Source organism: Pseudochaenichthys georgianus, chromosome 8, assembly GCF_902827115.2.
Source record: "Pseudochaenichthys georgianus chromosome 8, fPseGeo1.2, whole genome shotgun sequence".
In the NCBI taxonomy this organism is placed as follows: Eukaryota; Metazoa; Chordata; class Actinopteri; order Perciformes; family Channichthyidae; genus Pseudochaenichthys; species Pseudochaenichthys georgianus.
Genome location: NC_047510.2, coordinates 27029549 through 27047154, shown reverse-complemented (window position 1 = coordinate 27047154; position 17606 = coordinate 27029549). Strand labels below are relative to the sequence as shown.

Sequence of the window (17606 nt, the reverse complement as noted above, 5' to 3'; positions counted from 1 at the left end):
GTATTTACAGCCAATCAGCTCTGAATGATGTGAGATGACGTATGGTGGGGATGGCAGCACCCTATGGTCATTATTTTTTTGCCACACACATTAAGGCCCATTCCCAAACCGCCCCCTAAACCCTACACCCTACACCCTACCCCTGCGTTTGCGCGTTCACGCGGAGGGTCCGCCATATTGAGGGCTGTTCCAAAGCAACGAGTGTGGCTATCAAGCCCTCAAACAGCGAGTCTGCAGCGGTGCTGACTTAAGACCGGTTGTCACTACCCGATCCGTCCCCCTGCCCGATCGGTACTGCGCATGTGCGAGATGGTCCGGAAGTCCGGACGGCAACCCGAGATGGCCCCTTGACACAGTGGCTTTTAGCAAAGCTCAAAAAGAAAAACCGAGAGAGATTAGTTATTGTTCTTACAACGCGACTTCACTATTATTTAACAACTCTTTTTATTGGGTTCTTTTATTTGGGGTTAAGTACATTGTCAGAATAAGTGAGAAATGGATTTAACTTCTGTTAGACAGCTATCATACTGAATAAATATTTACTTTGAATGTATGCAAAAATGTATGGCATAGGGTCGAGGGAGTGGTTTGGGATTGGGCCTTTTAGGAAAATATTCTGAGCATGCGCAGTGTAGTTTTTACAGTCACCGTTGATTTAGACAGTAAGAGGGAGGGGCAGGATCGGGTTTTGTCCCACATGGCTAAACAGCTCAATAGGCACACACTGTATACACTAATTAGAAGAACACAGACTAAAACAGCAATGTACAGACGAATCAGATGATTATAAACATGATCTTAAAATATATTTAATATATTTTTTAATTTATTTTTTGCATTTTTTTGTAATCATTATTTGTAATACTTTCTACTGACACTATTCATAGTACTATATGTATATGAATATAGCTACAGTGTAGTCTACACTGTAGCTATATTCATATACATATGAATATATTAGTACTATCACTAATAAAAGCTTTGAACCTTTAAATATCCATTATAACAAAACTGTCGGCAGGATTTGCAATAAATGAGATCACTTGACAAAACAGACGGTTACACAGTTTTTTAATTGGAGTGCCTGCCATGCTCCTAATCCTGAGTGTGCTGCCAGTTATGCTGTACTTTGAGTAAACATCATGTGTCTTATGTGTACCGCACAGGGATAAGGGCAACAGGAAATACACTCGATATGAAAGAGGAGAGTTTGTGCTGAAAGGTCCTGAGCCTGGCCCACTTTATGCTGCCGCAATCAGGTGGCCTTTAAATAACTCGCTGGTATCGGCCGGGCTCTCTCTGTCCCTAAAGCACACTACACATCCGCATCTGGTATGCCGTCTCATGACTGAACCCATAACCCATATACAGGCCTGTAGTAGTAACAGTACAGTAACATTAACACAGTGTGGAAGTACAGTAGAGCTACAACTCACACACAGGAGCACAAGTCTATGATTTTACTCAATGAAAGTCTGCTTTGTCTGCTCAAAAGATTTCGTTTATTCTGTTATGTAAAAAAAAAGAAAATTCCTTACAAGAGTGTAAAACATTTGTAATGTGTGGCTTTAGGTAAATGTGTACTCCTGAAAAGATATGAAAAGGCAAGGCAAGTTTATTATAGCACATTTCAACACAAGGCAATTCAAAGTGCTTTGAAAAAAGTAAAAAGAAAAAGCTTTGGGCGTACTGAAAATATTTACTGCTCCAGTGAACATGATCCAACAGGGCTGACAAAGGTCAAACATTATTTCCGATTAGATTAAGAAAACTGATACACACACACTGGGATAGCTTCTTTGGAGGCCGTCATGTTGCTGTCACACACACCTTCCACTCATCTCTGCCCTGCGCTGGCCTCTAGTGAATCTGCGTCAGATCTACTGATCCGGTTTCTGTCCTGTAAAATAATCATAAACTCCCGGGCAGAGCAGTGTGGCGGTGGGTTGTTAAAAACCAGCATGAGATGTGGTTGCTTGCACAGAGCATATACATTTTAATCTGATATGTGTGGAAAATAATTGTGTTTTTAACACTTTAATGCAGACATAAATATCTCAACAACTGTCGGATGGATTGCGATTACATTTTTATTGTGGTCCCTGGAGTCCTTTGACTTTTTTCAGAGGAAATGCCACTATGAGGTTCAAATTCATGGCCTACATAAGACGAACCCTTATAGAGTGGTGCAGGGACAACGTATTTTTGTAAACCAACCCAGATGTCAGCATCGCAAGGGCTCCCTTTACAAAAAGCAATCCATTGGACGTTGGTATATTGCATAGAAGTGAGCTCTCTTGCAAACACACACATATAATACTTAGGATATTCTAAACACATGAACACCACTTTATGATTTTATTAATAAACCCAGAGCCTGTTTTTCAGATTTCAGGCTCGAAAATGACATTCCCAGAACAAATGACCATATCTTAAATTAATAATCTTTTTTCTCAAAGTAATGATAAACCTGTGAGTTGGATGTAGAAAAGTCAGATTCAATATAGATGTTTTTTATTTGAAAGAAAATTCAGATTGAACATGGTAAAAAACTGTAAATTATAGTGTCCGTCCAAAAAATATGTTGTACTTATAGTGAAAACTAACCTTGGATGATGGGTTAGTAGACTAAAAGCTTTAGGAATCCAAAGTACAACATATGCTAAGTACCCTGTATCAAGATTGATGCAAAACAAGTGATATTTGACCTTTTAAAACAGATTTAGCAAAAAAAAAAACTCTTCTGGGGCCATTTAGGTGGATTTTCCATATCTCTGGCCCCCCTTGCTGGATTTTGACATGTGACATCTCTTTCTGACCGTTAGAGCCAATGGAATCGAGGGGAACTCACACATAGTCCTTATTTTGTAATGTGTGTGTGTGAGACTGCCACATAGCGGCTAGCCTAGACCGGAAGCAGCCACTCTGGTGGCTACCCTTAGCAGCTAACTTTTGCTCTCCGATTTTTACATACAAATTGAATTACGGATTATAAATTAAATGATTTTTTTATACAGAGACGTTAAAAACCTATGGATTAACTGATTCAGCCGCGTTTTTTCTCGTTTTAATGCCATTGAACACGTCTTTTGATCAGATTGACAGCTACGGTGAGACGATCTCCCTAGAAGCTCCGTAAAGGTACGTGTTGTGATGTCTGTATACCATATAACTAAATAATCTGTGGAACCTCAGCTTTAATCGGATATCTTGTATGTGCAGCTACGATAAGTAATAAGGGTACTTTTATCTTGAGTTCTGTGCCAATGTCCGTTAGCATTTTTCGCTAAGGGGTCATTTAGATGCTTCTTATGAGAATTGTGTTTTGTTTTGGTAAAAATTGTTTGTATCGTCAGTTAGCTGAGATTATTCCCGTTAATCTGGATTAATAGGTTCTTAAATATTAAGATCCCCTGAGACACAGTGTCGTGAAAAAAAAACAGGGTCCCCGCCGACGGGGACCTTGGGGTTTAACAGGTTAAGCGTTCAATCAGCAGAAGTAAAAGCTATGCTAAAGGCTATAAACAAACTGCATCATGGCAGCATGACTTCACTTCACCACCGCTAAGCTAAAGGCGGACTGATGTCATCGTAAGGACGTTTAGTAGTTTAAGTAGTCACTTGTTCGCAACAACAATTTTTAAGACATAGAAGTTTCTGATATTCACAAGTGGGGTATTTACTGGCTGGTGTAGAACAAAATACGAAAATCTCTTCTGCTTGTATGAATCTCAGACCTTATTTCCGATCTATGTAACTACAGACACGTAAAAAGAAACGATGACTTTGAGTCAAGGAAACAGGAAATGGTCAAATGTTAAATCATTTCTAAATCATCTATTTGGCAGATTAACCCAAAATGTTGTACAGACCTTCATGGTCCCAAGACTTGGGACCATGAAGGTCTGTACAACATTTTGGGTCAATCTGCCAAATAGATGACTGTCGGCCTCATTTATTCAAAAGATCAGTTTGTGTTGTTGCCACCAACCTCAGCTGCTCTTTAAGTTTAGTACATATATGCAGTTAACATGGCTCATGGAAATTAACATTACACCTGCTCAACACCAGCGTGCATTTAGCTGAAAGCCCGCTGAGCCTAAGTACAGTCTCACACAGCTGCTAGCATACGTTCTGTTTTACAACTATAATCAAGTCAAACTGCTTATTTGCCCTGTGTTACACAAGTTATTTTTGACTAATTTTGTTCTTTATCCACACACACACACACACACACACACACACACACACACACACACACACACACACACACACACACACACACACACACACACACACACACACACACACACACACACACACACACACACACACACACACACACACACACACACACACACACACACACACACACACACACACACACACACACACACACACACACACACACACACACACACACACCCCCCATCATCATTATTTCCATCTACAGACCGCCGAAGCCCTCTGCTGTTTTTCTCACTGAATTTTCATCATTACTAACATCTGTATGTGCAATGTCCCCTACTGTTATCCTCTTAGGTGACTTTAACATCCACATTGACGACCCATCCAATGTTTTTGCAAATGATTTCATCTCACTCCTGGACTGCCTCGATATCACACAACATGTCAACCTCCCAACACATAACAAAGGTCACATACTGGACTTACTCTGCTGCACTGGCATCACTCCCATTAACCTTGCTGTCATTGAATTCCCAATTTCTGACCATAAAGCTGTAATTTTTGATATCCATGCCCCCCTTTCCAAAACCAAAGAACAACGGTCCATCACCTTCAGAAACATTAAACACATTAACCCCACAGATCTCACCACTCTGATTAATTCCTACCCCAATCCTCCAACATCCACCCACCCTGCTGACCTGGTGAATCACTATAATAACTGTCTCTCCTCTTCCCTCACTGCCCTGGCTCCCCTGAAAACTCGCAAAGTTTCATTCACCCACTCCGCCCCCTGGTTCACCTCTGAGCTACGTCAGCTCAAAACAACTGGCCGCCGACTGGAGCGGCTGTGCAAGAGCACCGGACTCTCAGTTCACACGCAAATGTACTCGGATCACCTTCACCTCTACAAGAACGCGCTTTCCAATGCCAAGTCCTCATATTACTCCAACCTCATCAGCACTGGTAACAACAGAGTTCTTTTCTCCACAGTCAGTCACCTACTTCAGCCTCCTCAAACCCTCCCTCCAGATATCTCCATTGACCAATGTACTGACTTTCTGCAATTTTTTCACTCCAAAATTAACACCATTCACCTAGAGCTGGCCTCAGCATGCACCTCCTCAAGTGATCCACCCTGGATGTCTACCACTGGTCCATCACTCATCAGCTCCCTCTCCATCTTCACCCCAGCATCGGAATACACCATCTCAGAGCTCATCCGTAAAGCTAAAACCACCACCTGTCAGCTTGATCCTCTTCCCACCACCCTGGTCAAGGCTTGCCTACCAGCCATATCACCCATGATCACTGACATAATTAACTCCTCCCTCACCTCTGGAATTGTACCCACCTCCCTCAAACTGGCTGCAATCACTCCCATCCTCAAAAAACCCGGTACTGACCCAGCCGATCTAAACCACTACAGGCCCATCTCCAACCTACCCTTCATTTCCAAGACCCTTGAGAGGGTGGTTGCCGCACAGCTTCAGTCCCATCTTGACACAAACAACCTCCATGAACCCTTCCAATCTGGTTTCCGCCAAAAACACAGTACTGAAACAGCCCTGGTTAAAATCACCAACGACCTCCTCCGTGCAGCTGACTCCGGACTTCTCACCATCCTCATCCTCCTTGACCTCAGCGCTGCATTCGATACCATCTCTCACCCACTACTCCTGGACCGCCTGGCTGGCATTGGGATCACTGGTGTTGCACTATCCTGGTTCTCATCATACCTCACTGACAGACAACAGTTTGTACAACTCGGTAATCATAAGTCACAAGAAAGTGCTATTTCACTGGGTGTCCCCCAGGGGTCAGTACTGGGTCCACTCCTATTCATCATATATCTCCTCCCCCTGGGCAAAATCCTCCGTCACCATGAGGTTAATTTTCACTGCTACGCCGATGACACACAGGTCTACATTTCCTCCAAACCCACCACTGCCCTCCCCCCAACCTCCCTCACCACATGCCTTGAAGACATCAGGAGCTGGATGAACAGGAAGCTTAACGGTAGCAAAACTGAGGCCCTGCTCATCGGCTCCAAATCCACCCTCACCAATTCACATATCACCCCAGCATCAAACATCATCATCGACGGCTTCCCCATACCATTCTCTGCCCAAGTGAAAAGCCTCGGTGTCATTCTGGACGGCTCCCTCTCATTCGCACCACACATAAAAAACATCACCCGCACCGCTTTCTTTCATCTTCGGAACATCTCCAGACTCCGCTCATCTCTGTCCCAACCCAGCACTGAAATCCTGGTCCACTCATTCGTCACATCCCGGATTGATTACTGCAATGCACTTCTGACTGGCCTTCCCATCAAGCTCCTCAATAGACTGCAAATAATCCAGAACTCTGCTGCCCGGATCATCACCCGCACCAACTCATCCGACCACATCACCCCCATTCTCACTCAGCTACACTGGCTTCCTGTACGCTACCGTATTGACTACAAAAACATTCTACTCATATACAAAGCTGTCCATAACCTTGCCCCCATCTACATCTCTGACCTCCTTCAGGAGTACACCCCCTCCCGCACCCTCCGCTCTTCGTCCGTAGGACTTCTCACCGTCCCAAGCTATCGCCTCAAAACCATGGGTGCTCGAGCTTTCAGCTGCTCGGCTCCCAGACTCTGGAACACCCTGCCACGACACATCCGACAGTCTGATTCCATAACAACATTCAAAACCCACCTGTTCAAACTGGCATTTTCTCTATAATCTGTACCCTGTGTCCTTTTGTGTCCTTTTGTAGTCAATTTCCTGTTGTTTGTCTTGTCTTACCCCGGCTGATACTTCACTAAATCCACTGTTTTAATTTGTAAGGTAAAATTGTAAATGTAAATTGTAAATCTGTAACCCTGTAAGGTGTCCTTGGGTGTTTTGAAAGGCGCCCCCCAAAATAAATGTATTATTATTATTATTATTATTATTATTATTATTATTATAAGCAAGGAACTGCCTGAATGGTCTATTAAAATTGTTGAAGCGTGTTGAACATGAGCTGCTTTGCTTTCAGAATAATAAATGAAGACCACACCACCCACTCAGTGGTCTGTTGGGTTTTGTTAAAATCAAGACAAAAATGCAGACGATTAAATGTGGGAATTACTTCTCTATTTATAAAGATGCCAACAACACTAATCCAGATGTGCATCTTTTATTCTGGCTTTCCCGTAAGAAAGAGAGGTTTTAAAGGTATATTACTCCACACAACATCGGTGTCTTTACAACAATACTTTCACAAAATAATATATATTAAATAAAATATATAACCTAGGAAGCATTACTATGATTATTATATTATTACACAACACAACCCAGAGAAATCAATTTCAAGTGTGTTTGTCCTGGTTATTTCTAGTCCTTTCTAGTTCACATCAGTCCTAAATAAAGAAGTTGTTTCTTTTAACTCAGAGTGTTGCTGACCAGCACGGGTGCAACACTTGGGAGAGGAAGAGCATGTAGTCTCCAAATGCCAAGTATCTACAGTGACACCGTGAGAGGGAGGGGGAGGACGAGAGCTGAGCCGTGAGCAATAGTTCACTGGATGTGGGATTCAGAGTGGGATCTGCAGCAGAAGAAGATCAGATAGCAGATATCCCAAGAAAGTGTCAGACTCTTGACTGCCCATGACTCTAAAATAAGCTTTGAGGGATTCATTTTTTATTTGGACTGGCCCCACACAGGCCATGTGAGCTCTACAGACATTGAATTGGGGATAGCCGTGATCATGTTGTCAGGCTCTTTTGAGGTCAGAATTATGATTTCATTGCTTCACTAAAGTAATGTTCTAATTTCTTGACTGTTTCTGATCTAGATATCAATCGGGCACTTCCTCTGGAGGACTTGACAGCAGGAGTGATTGTAATGCTCTCCTTATTGAGTGGAGAAAGAGACTTGTTAAAAGGCAAAGACAAGATGCTACTCTGTGACCGTTTACTTTTCTGCCTCGGGAGAATAAAGTGGTTCTACCCGTAAAAGAAGAGAACATTTGAAGGACGCCTGAGGAGAAGCATGCAGTAGCTTGGCAGAAAAACAGGGATTAAAAGTTGGAAATCAACATTCATTGGAAAAGCTTGCACACAAGGTAAGCTGCTTGTGATTAAAAACATGAATGTTATACTTTAGCCATAACCCTTCAAATGAGTGATCCGTGCACCGCCTCTCACCATTCAATTCAAATTAATTATCAGTCTCTATTGTGAAAAACGTCGGCATAGAAATAGACTCATCTGTGACGATCACAGCCCAGCAGGCAGTGTGGGGCTCCTGTGAGAGCTGAGTATTAGTTATTAATATCTTTTGCTTCTTAGCAACTAGAGCATTGAGAATCAGAGACTACCACGTAAAACACACACACATACCCCCACTCAAACATGCAGAATGGCTCATTTGTTTTTATCCCCCTCAAGAAAACTCTTTCAAGGGTTTAAAACATACCTTGACTTTGTACTGAACATGTCTATTTTTATATAAATACATGTCTATAAAGAGGGTATTATTCTCTATTCATGGGTATAAAGTATTCCTGGTGAACACCTGCAGAGCAGACTTTGTGACCCCATTTTGAAGTTTTATTAAAGATGAAATCCCAGTTGCTTCATCACTGCACAATCGTAAAGCAGTAAGGTGCATTATTTGATATTCAAGTGCATCTATTCTCTCGAATAAATAGCACAAATAACAATAATATAACAACGTTCTACCATTTTGTTTGAGTCGATCATACCCAACAAGTCTTGCTCACAGATATCAGAAAAGACCTGATCGAAATCGACCAGTGTAGTATAGAAAAGGCAACAACACACATGTCACAGCCGTTTCCCAGTGTCACCTTGTGCTGACCCACAGTTTAGGAGACTGCAGTGTGATGGTGTTACAGTATCCTATTTTATGACTTTAAATGAGTGAAGTTCCAGCAGTGAGTTCAAAACTTTAATAATAAAATGATCATAACAAAATCAGAACAGCTGGATGTCAATCAAGCAAGGGACACAAATGTCACTCACTCAGAGCTAACTGCATATCTCTGCAACTAATGGTTGCAACAACGTTTTGCACAGACAGAACTGAGTCCAATAAACCAAAATATTAAAATTGGCGCCGCACTGTGACTTGCTAGCTGCGAGTTGAAATCATCTTGCTGTGTCTTAGTAAACAACAAACAATGAGAGAATGAGGATGCAAGTCTTTCACTGAATGTACTTAACTGTACATTTGGCTCCATTATTCAGTGGAAAAAATTAAACCTGTAGAAGACTTTTGGTCGATACACCTAGCACCAGCTGTACTATTAGCATTGTGCTAATTAGCAAGTGTTACGGTTGATGAAAAAGGTTCCTCATTCACTTTACTATTGGGGTTGTTTCCGTGGTGCCGACACGTAATTTAGCAGATTCCGTGTCTCCACCACGTAATGCGGTGTTAAGGACTCGTGTTCATTTCACGTATTTTGGTGAGACCAGGTTGTACATTTCCCCTAGCTGGATCATCCTATGTTCCCAGGGCATTATCTCTTAATATAAACTCGTAAAAAAACGTGTGATTAGAAGATGTGTGTTAAGGCAAGGAAACTGGCTTGTCCAAACATTTGAGGGCATTATAAGAAGTATAACATTAGTAAGCTATGTATAGCCCTACTTGAGCATATCAACCTTTGGAAACAGAAATGTAGCCAGTAACTGCTGGGAACACAAAACCATTTGAAAGCCCCCCTTAATGTGTTAAATTAGGATGATATTAAGCTAGGGAACATAGGACCCTGGGAAAAGAGATGTGCTATCAATGCCAACATCCTACACGGAAGTGTTGAACATGGTGATACTAAACAGTGTGAACATCTGAGCATATTGCCGTTAGCATTTAGGTCAATGCCAAGTACAGCCTCACAAAGCCACGAGCATGGCTGTAGACCTTTGTTAATCCCAAAGTTATCTAGACTGGAACATCGATAGACAGTTTGACTAAAGCAACATCTGTATCTGTTCCTGATAATAGTTATTTAATGTGTAATGGCTATTTTGTTATCATTACAGGCTTGAAAAAAACTTAGTGGGACAGAGTTTATGGAAAGTCATGGGGAATATACCAAATTGGATTTCTATGACTCCTTCATGTTAACTCAACATAAACTGGGTGTGCTAACGGCTATGTAAATATTATTTGTCCATTAATGTGTGCCATTGATTCCATCTATTTCATCGTATCATGAAACTGATTGTATCTGAGGCTGTCTCTTTTATGATACCCAATCTTTTTCAGCTCCATTTTATTTTCCAGTTCAGCCTCACAGGGGAATTGCATAGCCTCACCACGGTACTCCAGTGACTCTAATAGTTGTGCCAGCTGGAGGAAACAGAAGATACGTCATATAAAATGGCAGGGCATTGGATTAGCTGGCTATTTCTGTACCTTGTTGATCAGAGAAACATGAATTGTATACACCAGAGTATTTCCTCACAGAACAGAGGGGAAAGAAAGGTCTCAAAGGTTATATAACAATGATCGACATCTAAAAGGCTTCAATACATAGATTATTGTAAAGTATACTCATAAATGAAATGTTGACTATATTGAGAGGAAAAAATACATGAATAGTGGTTGCCCAATCACCAGTTAAAAGGATTGGCTTGTAAAGCTTTCTTATTCAACATCTTTTGTTAGAAGCCAGCTCCTAAAACCTAAAAGTGAGACCTTTTTTTATTTGATTTATTTAACCTTTATTCAACAGCGAAAGTCTCATTGAGATTAAAAATCTATTTTGCAAGAGAGTACTGGCCACGATAGGCAGCAGCACAGTTAGAGAACACACATAAAAAAAACAGAACAGCGAACAATCAGGAGCATCATCATATACAGAATCTACAGTTATCTGCTTCCCGGTCACTAAGAGGCACTTTAAAACTGTAAGCGCGACCAGTAGAGAAGTCTAGATATTTTTAAGAACTTTGTAAGTAGCAAAAGTATGTCAAGTAAAACAATGTATTGGTAGTAAATGAAGTGCTGGAATAAAGAAGAAGAGTCTAAGAAAAATGGTTTTATCCCACATTGAAGCTACTTTAAGTGGAAATGTACCTCATGTTGAGTGTATTCAATGTGCAATGTTTTTGCTGAAGCCAAAAGCAGCAACATTTTGTTATTGTACTATAGAAACACTTGTGAATGTAATTTTCCTTTTCTGCTTAATCTAATGCATTTATATTCCACTTTTCAGGTGATAGTTATTCCCTTTACAAAATGGGAATTGTATGAATTATAGAAAAGGTTGTTTACTAATATATTACCCATCCTTCCTTGACAGGAAACTACTATTGCCTCACCTCTCAATCCAGTGTGTGTTGGACGGAGCTCTGCACTTACTGTAAGCCTGATCAGTTTTGTATGAGCTGGGCTGATAGTGAGAACCTGGCTGAGACCCACTGAGGCATGAGTGTGGGAAGGGCCAAGCATCACAGCTTTGTGTCCTGTGAAGAAGAGGGCTTGAGACTGACTGCAATGCCTGCAGTGGGCAGCTTCGGCAATGGCAAGATTCAAACGAGACGAAAGTACCACAGCCGCTTTGTCAGCAAAGCTGGCCAATGCAACATCCATTTCTCAAACATGGATGAGAAGTCACAGCGGTACATATCGGATATTTTCACAACATGTGTGGATGTCCGCTGGCGATACATGTTCCTGCTCTTCAGCCTGGTGTTTGTGGTGTCCTGGCTAACATTTGGCCTGGCATACTGGGTCATTGCACTTCTACACGGTGACATGGACCATCTTGATGAAGACGACAGCTTTGTTCCTTGTGTCACGATGGTTAAAACCTTCGTGGCTGCGTTCCTGTTTTCCATTGAGACGCAGACGACCATTGGGTATGGAGCTCGCTGTGTGACAGAGGAATGCCCGGCTGCTGTCTTCATGGTGGTCTTTCAGTCCATCATGGGCTGCATCATAGATGCTTTTATGATTGGTGCCATCATGGCTAAGATGGCAAGGCCCAAAAAGCGTGCAGAGACACTACTGTTCAGCCACAACGCAGTCATTGCCATGCATGATGGGAAACTGTGCTTCATGTTTCGGGTAGCTAATCTGAGGAAGAGCCACATTGTGGAAGCTCATGTGCGAGCGCAGCTTGTCAAGCCCCGATACACAGAGGAAGGAGAATACATTCCCCTGGATCAACTTGACATGAATGTCGGCTATGACGATGGCACAGACCGCCTGTTTCTGGTGGCACCGCTCACTGTCATACATGAGATCGATGAAGGAAGTCCACTGTTTGGCATCAGTAAGCAGGATCTTGAAACACTAGACTTTGAGGTTGTAATTATACTTGAAGGCTTGGTGGAGGCCACAGCCATGACAACACAGGCACGGAGCTCTTACCTGCCCTCGGAGATCCTGTGGGGTCACCGCTATGAGCCCGTCATCTTTGAGGAGAAGAGCCAGTACAGGATAGACTACGCGTACTTTCACAAAACATACGAAGTACCATCCACCCCCAGATGCAGTGCCAAAGACCTGGAGGAGAGAAAATTCCCAACATCTGGTGCCAACTCTTTTTGCTATGAGAATGAGCTGGCCTTCATCAGCAAGGATGAGGAGGAGGACGATGAGGAGGAGGAAGAAGGAGATGTGGAGGTAGAGGAAGAAAGGAAGAGTTCATCGGAGCGAGTGAACGAGCAGGCCAATCCTGGACGTGATCAAATGGCGTCACCTAAAGAGTCAGAGATTTAATCTTTGGTTGACTTTTTTCTTTGTTTATTTGGATGCAGAACAATGCAAGTGTCGTGTACAAATCCCTATGACTGTCGCTCTACTGACGTGAGGAAACAACAGAACTGATCTGACAGACTGAAACTTTAGATTTATCTTATGATTAACATTTTGTTCTTCCCCGAGATGGTTATGAAGCTTTATTAAAGGCAAACAAGACTATGACAAAGTGCATGACAATAGTATAGTTTTGTATGAATATATTTAAATGTTTCATACAGTAGGTTCGGCGGGACAATCTGTACAGTAGGTGCTGTTCACAGTCCTCAAGTATACAATTTGCAACTGAGTGTGGAGTTAGATTAACACTTTGCAGAAAACTAAACATTTGAGAATATTTCTCCAGATTAAGTTCTAAAAAATAGAGGTGTTGATCAAGTTTTTTCTTAATGTAAAAACCATGTGAACAATATGACTCTATGTTCATTAGATAATGTCAATGGATGACTTGGTTAGTTGGCTTACATACAACTGCTATATCATGGACTGCATTTAACTAAAGACGACACATCACAAGGTAGAGTTTTAAACATTTCCGTATTTCCAATAAAAAGAGAGAACAGCCTGATGGTGCATCACAAGTCAATAATGAAGGCAAATCTCTGTCTTCACATTTCAGCCAGGGGGAAACATTAAAACATGAGTAGATGTTTAACAGGTCAATTATATCTCAACAGTTTAGCAGAAACATTTTGACTTGACTGAATGAGTGTTTGCTGAGCTCCCTTTGTTACGTGTTTTTACGCCAAATGTTCTGCTCTCACAACATACAAAGCAGTTTACAATAATAATTCAGGTAGATTTTCAATTCAACCTTGAATTTATTCAGCTGTAGACAAATGCAGGCTTTTCATTTTTAGCGGACAATCCTGACTGGCTATTGCTAATGTTAGCTTCATGAGTTAGCTGCAAATGTTGTCTCAAACTCAGTTTTTCAATGTTTGTAAAATACTTTTTTTTTAAAGGGCGTTTGCTAAGCCGCCTCCTTCTGTTAATTGTTATTATGCCAAATGTTCTGTTCTCACATGGCAACATGAAATGCAGTTTACAATGATAATTAAGGTAGATCTTTACCTTGAATTTAGGCAGCTGTAATTCAGGCTTATCATTTCTACCAGACAACCCTAACAGGCTAAAGCTAACGTTAGCTTCCGGAGTTAGTTGCAAAGGTTGTCTCCAGCTAATTTGTAACGTATGAACCAGACTTTTTTAATGAGAAAACAGTCTTATATGTGCACCAGTTGCTGCTATATATCCCACTGAAAAGCTAACAGGTCCCAGGCTAAACGTTAGCATCCTCATCAGTTGATGATGCATGTGGAAATCTTGGGAAATAAAGAAACAACGCTGTGCTTTTGTTGGATTTTAGAGAAAGTAAGTCCAGGTTTTACAACTATAATGAGAAAGTATATTCTGTATGATCAGACTGTTATTCCATACTAACCCTGTCTAGCTTAACTTGTTTTGCTTACACTACAGAAAAATGTCATTTCTCAAAAACCTTTTTTAACGTTTTGGATGAAAGTGTTAACTAGGTAATTTGTATCTGTGTTTAACTTTTTAACAGTCATTAAATGTTTTACAAGAAAAAAGAAAAATGCAGGAAACTATGCTTTATTATTTTTATTTCAAAACAGCACTCCATGGTTCACTTTAAGACCATGGGCACTATCACTATCTCAAGGGTAGTTTCCCGGGGTAACTAAAGAGTACATCATCCCATCATCCATTCAATACTACATCATTTGCAAGTTGTAAAAAAAATGGACATGAGGAATCAGGGTAGCCTATACTGTCAGCAATGCTTCAGCTCGGGCTACTTAAGAGCAGGCCATCTGTCTCATAGTGAAAGAGAGGCACGGTCAAATAAAAAGGTGTGAACAGAACAAACTCCTCACATATTGGTAAAGAAAGACTTGACACATTATTTTTGAGGGCCATGCATTACTTTGGTGGCGTTATAACCTAATGTATGACATCTGTGCTCATTGTGTCGGGTCAAATCCAAATAACACAGATTGAAAGAAAAACAATTATACACAAAACAACAATAAATGGCTGATAATACCCCTTCAAGTGCTTAAATATAGATATAAAAACATCAGATTACTGCCTTTGACATTATTCAGATGTTTATAGGACAACATTTTGCAGAAATTCTAAAAACACTTATGGAAAAAAAGTAACATTTTAATCAAATCTAACTCTGCCTGTAAAACATTATGTCTTAACAGATGTCTACCTAGAGATCAGTGCAAACAAATCCAACCAAAGCCTGAGATAGCCCCAGGTATATTATTAAAGTATATCGATGTGAGAAACAGCAGGGGATAGATGTGTTTAATCATAATCCTGCCTTTCAGCGTCCCATTTTCACACCAACCTACTCACGCAGTGGCAGATCACACACATGGCTAAAAATACATGAATTTGCTGCTTGTCATATAACCAACCTCCCATTATATTTGTATTTCTTTCATTATAGCATACATAATAAAGACATTACGTCAGACACTACTCCACTTGGTGAAATAAATGAGTATTTCCTCCACATTTCTCAAGCTTAAAGCTCCATGTGGGTTAATGTATACACCTGACAGCCGATTCAGAACATTTTAACACATTCACATTTATATCTTGTTGCCTTGGGCTTGAAATATCCAAATGGGCTTGCTCCAGAAAACAAATGTTGTTTCCATTGCCATTTGAACCAAGAGCGGGACTGTACAGTTAAAGGGAAGAACTGAAATGTGTACATTTGTCTTGCTGTTATTGTAAATAAATTATTATTGTTTTTGGTTTGATGTTTCTGGTTGAATAGACATAAGTAACAACACATTGTTTAAAAAGCTCTCTCTCTCTCTTCTGGAAATACTTGCTTGATGGACTCAATTAAAAAAACTCTTCCTGTCTTCCACTTAATACATTTAAAGCCATTTTGACTCTGGGTTGCACCTTGTTTTCTCCTTACAGGGTTGTAGTTTGTTGTGTGAGACAACAATATATAAATGTAGGGACAACAACATTATTATCCTGTTGATTATCACAATAAAAATAGATCTCACAAAGCTTTTACTTATTTTCTTCATGGTACGCAGTAACTAAGTGTAGGGATGATTTTACAACAAGCTGTGTTTGGTGTCCAGTTATAAAAAATACATTTGGCATCTGGTAAGGGAAAGTGTGTGCTGTTTGATAAACATGGGGGAATGGACTGTAATTTATGGCTGTGATTCGGTGTGAAGGTGTCTGGTTGGGGTCAAAGGTTTCTTCTTTCACTCTTATGCAACCAATAAGGCATGTCTTTGCATATGTACTGACAAGACCTGGCACTGCCCTGTAACCTTGAACACTGGAAAAGAGATTGACACACACACACACACACACACACACACACACACACACACACACACACACACACACACACACACACACACACACACACACACACACACACACACACACACACACACACACACACACACACACACACACACACACACACACACACACACACACTGTATACATCACTTCAGGGGACATTACATTGACTTACATGCATTTCCTGGAGACTTATCCTAACCTTAACCATAACCAACGCATGCCTAACCCTAACCCTAAACCTAACCAAGTCTTCAACCTAAAATTAATGATTCCCCTCATGGGGACCTCCATTTTGGCCCCATAAGGGAGGTGAGTCCCCACACGTGACTGTGTAGACAGGTTTAGGTCCCCACAAGTATAGTAATGCGAGGCCACACACACACACACACACACACACACACACACACGAAACTTTAATGAGAACAGAGAATAGCCATCCATCTTCTCCCGCTTATCCGTGGTCGGGTCGTGGGGGTAGCAGTTCCAGCAGAGAGCCCCAAACTTCCTTTTCCCTGGCGACATCAACCAGCTCTGACTGGGGGATCCCAAGGCGCTCCCAGGCCAGCGAAGAGATATAATCCCTCCACCTGGTCCTAGGTCTACCCCTTGGTCTCTTCCCAGCTGGACGTGCCTGGAACACCTCCCTAGGGAGGCGCCCAGGTGGCATCCTAACTAGGTGCCCGAACCACCTCAACTGGCTTCTTTCGACGCGAAGGAGGAGCGGCTCAACTCCGAGTCCCTCCCGGATGACCGAACTTCTCACCTTATCTCTAAGGGAGACACCAGCCACCCGGCGGAGGAAACCCATCTCGGCCGCTTGTATCCGCAATCTCGTTCTTTCAGTCATGACCCATCCTTCATGACCATAGGTGAGGGTAGGAACGAAAATGGCCCGGTAGACAGAGAGCTTTGCCTTCTGGCTCAGCTCCCTTTTCGTCACAACGGTGCGGTAAAGCGACTGCAGTACCGCTCCCGCTGCTCCGATTCTCCGGCCCATCTCACGCTCCATTGTTCCCTCACTCGAGAACAAGACCCCGAGATACTTGAACTCCTTCACTTGGGGTAAGGACTCATTCCCTACTTGGAGTGGACAGTCCATCGGTTTCCTGCTGAGAACCATGGCCTCAGATTTGGAGGTGCTGATCCTCATCCCAGCCGCTTCACACTCGGTTGCGAACCGATCCAGTGAGTGCTGAAGGTCGCAGACCGATGAAGCCATCAGAACCACATCATCTGCAAAAAGCAGTGGTG

At 41.8% G+C, this 17606-nt stretch overlaps 1 protein-coding gene across 2 annotated transcripts; it reads left to right on the top strand.

The window, feature by feature from the left end:
* The first annotated feature begins 7680 nt into the window (after positions 1–7680).
* kcnj12b (potassium inwardly rectifying channel subfamily J member 12b) lies at positions 7681–15766 on the top strand. Of its 2 annotated transcripts, XM_034089641.1 has the most exons (3): positions 7681–7899; positions 8026–8295; positions 11509–15766. In XM_034089641.1, exon 3 carries the CDS (start codon positions 11634–11636, stop codon positions 12930–12932), a length of 1299 nt encoding a protein of 432 aa, XP_033945532.1. In that variant the 5' UTR covers positions 7681–7899; positions 8026–8295; positions 11509–11633; the 3' UTR covers positions 12933–15766. The 2 variants fall into 2 exon arrangements, with proteins under 2 accessions (XP_033945532.1, XP_033945531.1); XM_034089640.1 differs by having other exon boundaries at positions 7681–8295.
* The last annotated feature ends 1840 nt before the right edge of the window (positions 15767–17606 follow it).